A 2435-nucleotide genomic window follows, 5' to 3' on the forward strand; every position below is an offset into this window, starting at 1 on the left:
TCAGCATCCTCATTCATCCGGCGAGAAACTTCTCTCTCGTCCTTATTGTCGAGTTTGCGAGATCGCAAACCAAAATTTACATATTTTGCGATATTGAATGCCGCCTCGCTGCCAATTTCTGATGTCTCAAAGGGTCGGGGCTTATTATTCTTGCATCTTTAAGGAGATGCAAATTCGCGCTGGCACAGATCTCCTAGAGGCTTTTATTATCATGGTGATGGCAGCGAACCACTATTTGCCTATGATGTCTAATTTATCGGGGGATTGACGCCGTTTACATATTCATCAAACGCACACAAGCGGAATTTCGAAGAAATTTAAGCCTTGGGGGCGACATGCTGATAATCAAAACACAAACTGGAAAGCAGCTGGAAAGGGTTTGGATCAGCTACGTGTGGAATAATTAATATTGGAAATTAATGTATAGAATTATTAAATAATTTTGCGAAATATTACTTATCACGAATTTCTACTAATCAGCTCATCATTTAGATACATTTCGTTCCTGTAAAATCGTTTTTTTCCTTCCGATTTTGCGAATTTTAAGTAAATTTTGATATTAATCTTACACACTTTTTAATCAAGATATCGACCTCATTATTCTTGGAAAGTGCCCTGCAATATTTCATGTTCTAGTTTTTTTTTCAGAGTTCAGGAATTTTATAAAATTTAATATTCATAATATAATTGGTAAAATATCACTGATTAAAAAGTTTTAGAATATAAATTATCCTCAATATGAAAAGATGCTTAATCTTTACATTTAATTTTTTAAACTGAATATTTTTAATACTGTATTAATTAATTATTAATTTGTAAAGGAACTAGCAATGGAAAACATCAGAGAGCATAAATATCTTTTGGACTAATTTGCTGCTAAGTCACATGTTATTTTTTGAATATTTTCCGCACCTTTACTTTTTTTAACTAATTTTTTAATCTATAACATATTTTTCCTATTTTTAATAAAAATTTATGTAATTTATTTTTATTTTCGTTACATAACAATTATTACCTTTTAGCGTAGCTTTTGGTTTTTCATGGCTACCAGCACGTATCTGTCCTTCCTGTGACATTGTAAAAAGCGATGCAGATGTTGCAGCGTTTAGCAATGGCTTGACTTTGACGAGCTAGGATGATATATTGCCTGGGAACTTCCGCTGGTCTCACTATATAAATGCTGGAGATAAATGCAAAATTAACACAAAAGTACCTGGACCAGGGACCTGTGCAAAATGCGTACCGCTACAACTGTAAGATTATGTTTCAAACTGCTATTTCTGAAAAATATTTCCTCTACTGATTACTTACAAAAGATTTAGGATTTTAAAAGATCAAATTAGTTGTCAAATGCAGAAACTGAGCGAAGGAAATCAATACTCTGTGGAGCCAATTTTCAATCTTATCTACTCAACTTTTGACTTTTGAAAATTTCAATTTAAAAAAAATATATGTTTGCAATTTTTAAATACAAAATTAATTTTAAAAATAAAATTACAAAATTTATAAATATTAAAATATATGTGCACGTTTGGCGTAACAATCCATTTTCAGATAATTATTATTTCATTGATATTATTTGATTTTAATAAGACGACATATATAAATTTTAAATATAAATAAGTTTATTTGCTCAACACTTTGAATATATTAAAAATTTTCTACATTAATCAACGTTTTTGATAAATTACAAAAAAAAATTATTTTTAAACAGGTTATTTTCCTCGCTGTCACTCTTGTGGTGATCTGCACTAACACTTCAGCTGAACCGGAACCCAAGAAAATTTTGGAGGAAAAAAAGGCAGTTTCTGCTGGAAACTTCAAAAATATCAAAAACAGTGGCAATGTTGAGGGCAAGACCAAGTCAACTCCTGGAATCAATTCAAAGCTAGGAGGCAAAGCGAAAAAGGTTAGAAGGGTCGGTGCTAGAAATCCCAACATCAGCACCACCAGAACCACCAGCACCACTACTCCCGCATCTGTTCCTGTTGATGGGGCCGAGAAGCCTATTGACAGCAAACCACCTGTCGAACAGCCAGCACCAGCTAAATAAACGCTGTATTGCAACATTTGAGTACTAACCATAAATAGTACCATTTGGAAATCATTTAATTTTTTTTATTTCATTCTTCATTACATTTTTTAAAGAATTGTTGTAAGGAAATATTTCTGCCAAAAAATAGCAATGTTATTTTAAATGGCTATTTCTTTTTTATCACAATTTATAAGTAGATGCCAAGGGAATTTATTAAAAAAACACACTTCCTAAATTGATATAAATATCAACAAAGGAAGTACCACTAAATCTTATAAAATAAAAATAAATAAAATAAATGAGTAGTTAGACCTCAAAATTTAAATTGATATTATGAAAAATGATTCTGTTAAAAATTTTCCTTCTTATAGAAGATACTTTCATTTTTTGCATGAAGTTC

At 31.0% G+C, this 2435-nt stretch overlaps 1 protein-coding gene across 1 annotated transcript; it reads left to right on the plus strand.

Moving 5' to 3' along the window:
• The first annotated feature begins 1151 nt into the window (after nt 1-1151).
• On the plus strand, nt 1152-2191 carry LOC132205188 (uncharacterized). Its single transcript, XM_059634121.1, has 2 exons — nt 1152-1253; nt 1715-2191. Exons 1-2 carry the CDS (start codon nt 1236-1238, stop codon nt 2051-2053), a joined length of 357 nt encoding a protein of 118 aa, XP_059490104.1. The 5' UTR covers nt 1152-1235; the 3' UTR covers nt 2054-2191.
• Nucleotides 2192-2435: the final 244 nt, after the last annotated feature.

This window comes from Neocloeon triangulifer, unplaced genomic scaffold, assembly GCF_031216515.1.
Source record: "Neocloeon triangulifer isolate White Clay Creek 2 clone unplaced genomic scaffold, ASM3121651v1 ptg000002l, whole genome shotgun sequence".
In the NCBI taxonomy this organism is placed as follows: Eukaryota; Metazoa; Arthropoda; class Insecta; order Ephemeroptera; family Baetidae; genus Neocloeon; species Neocloeon triangulifer.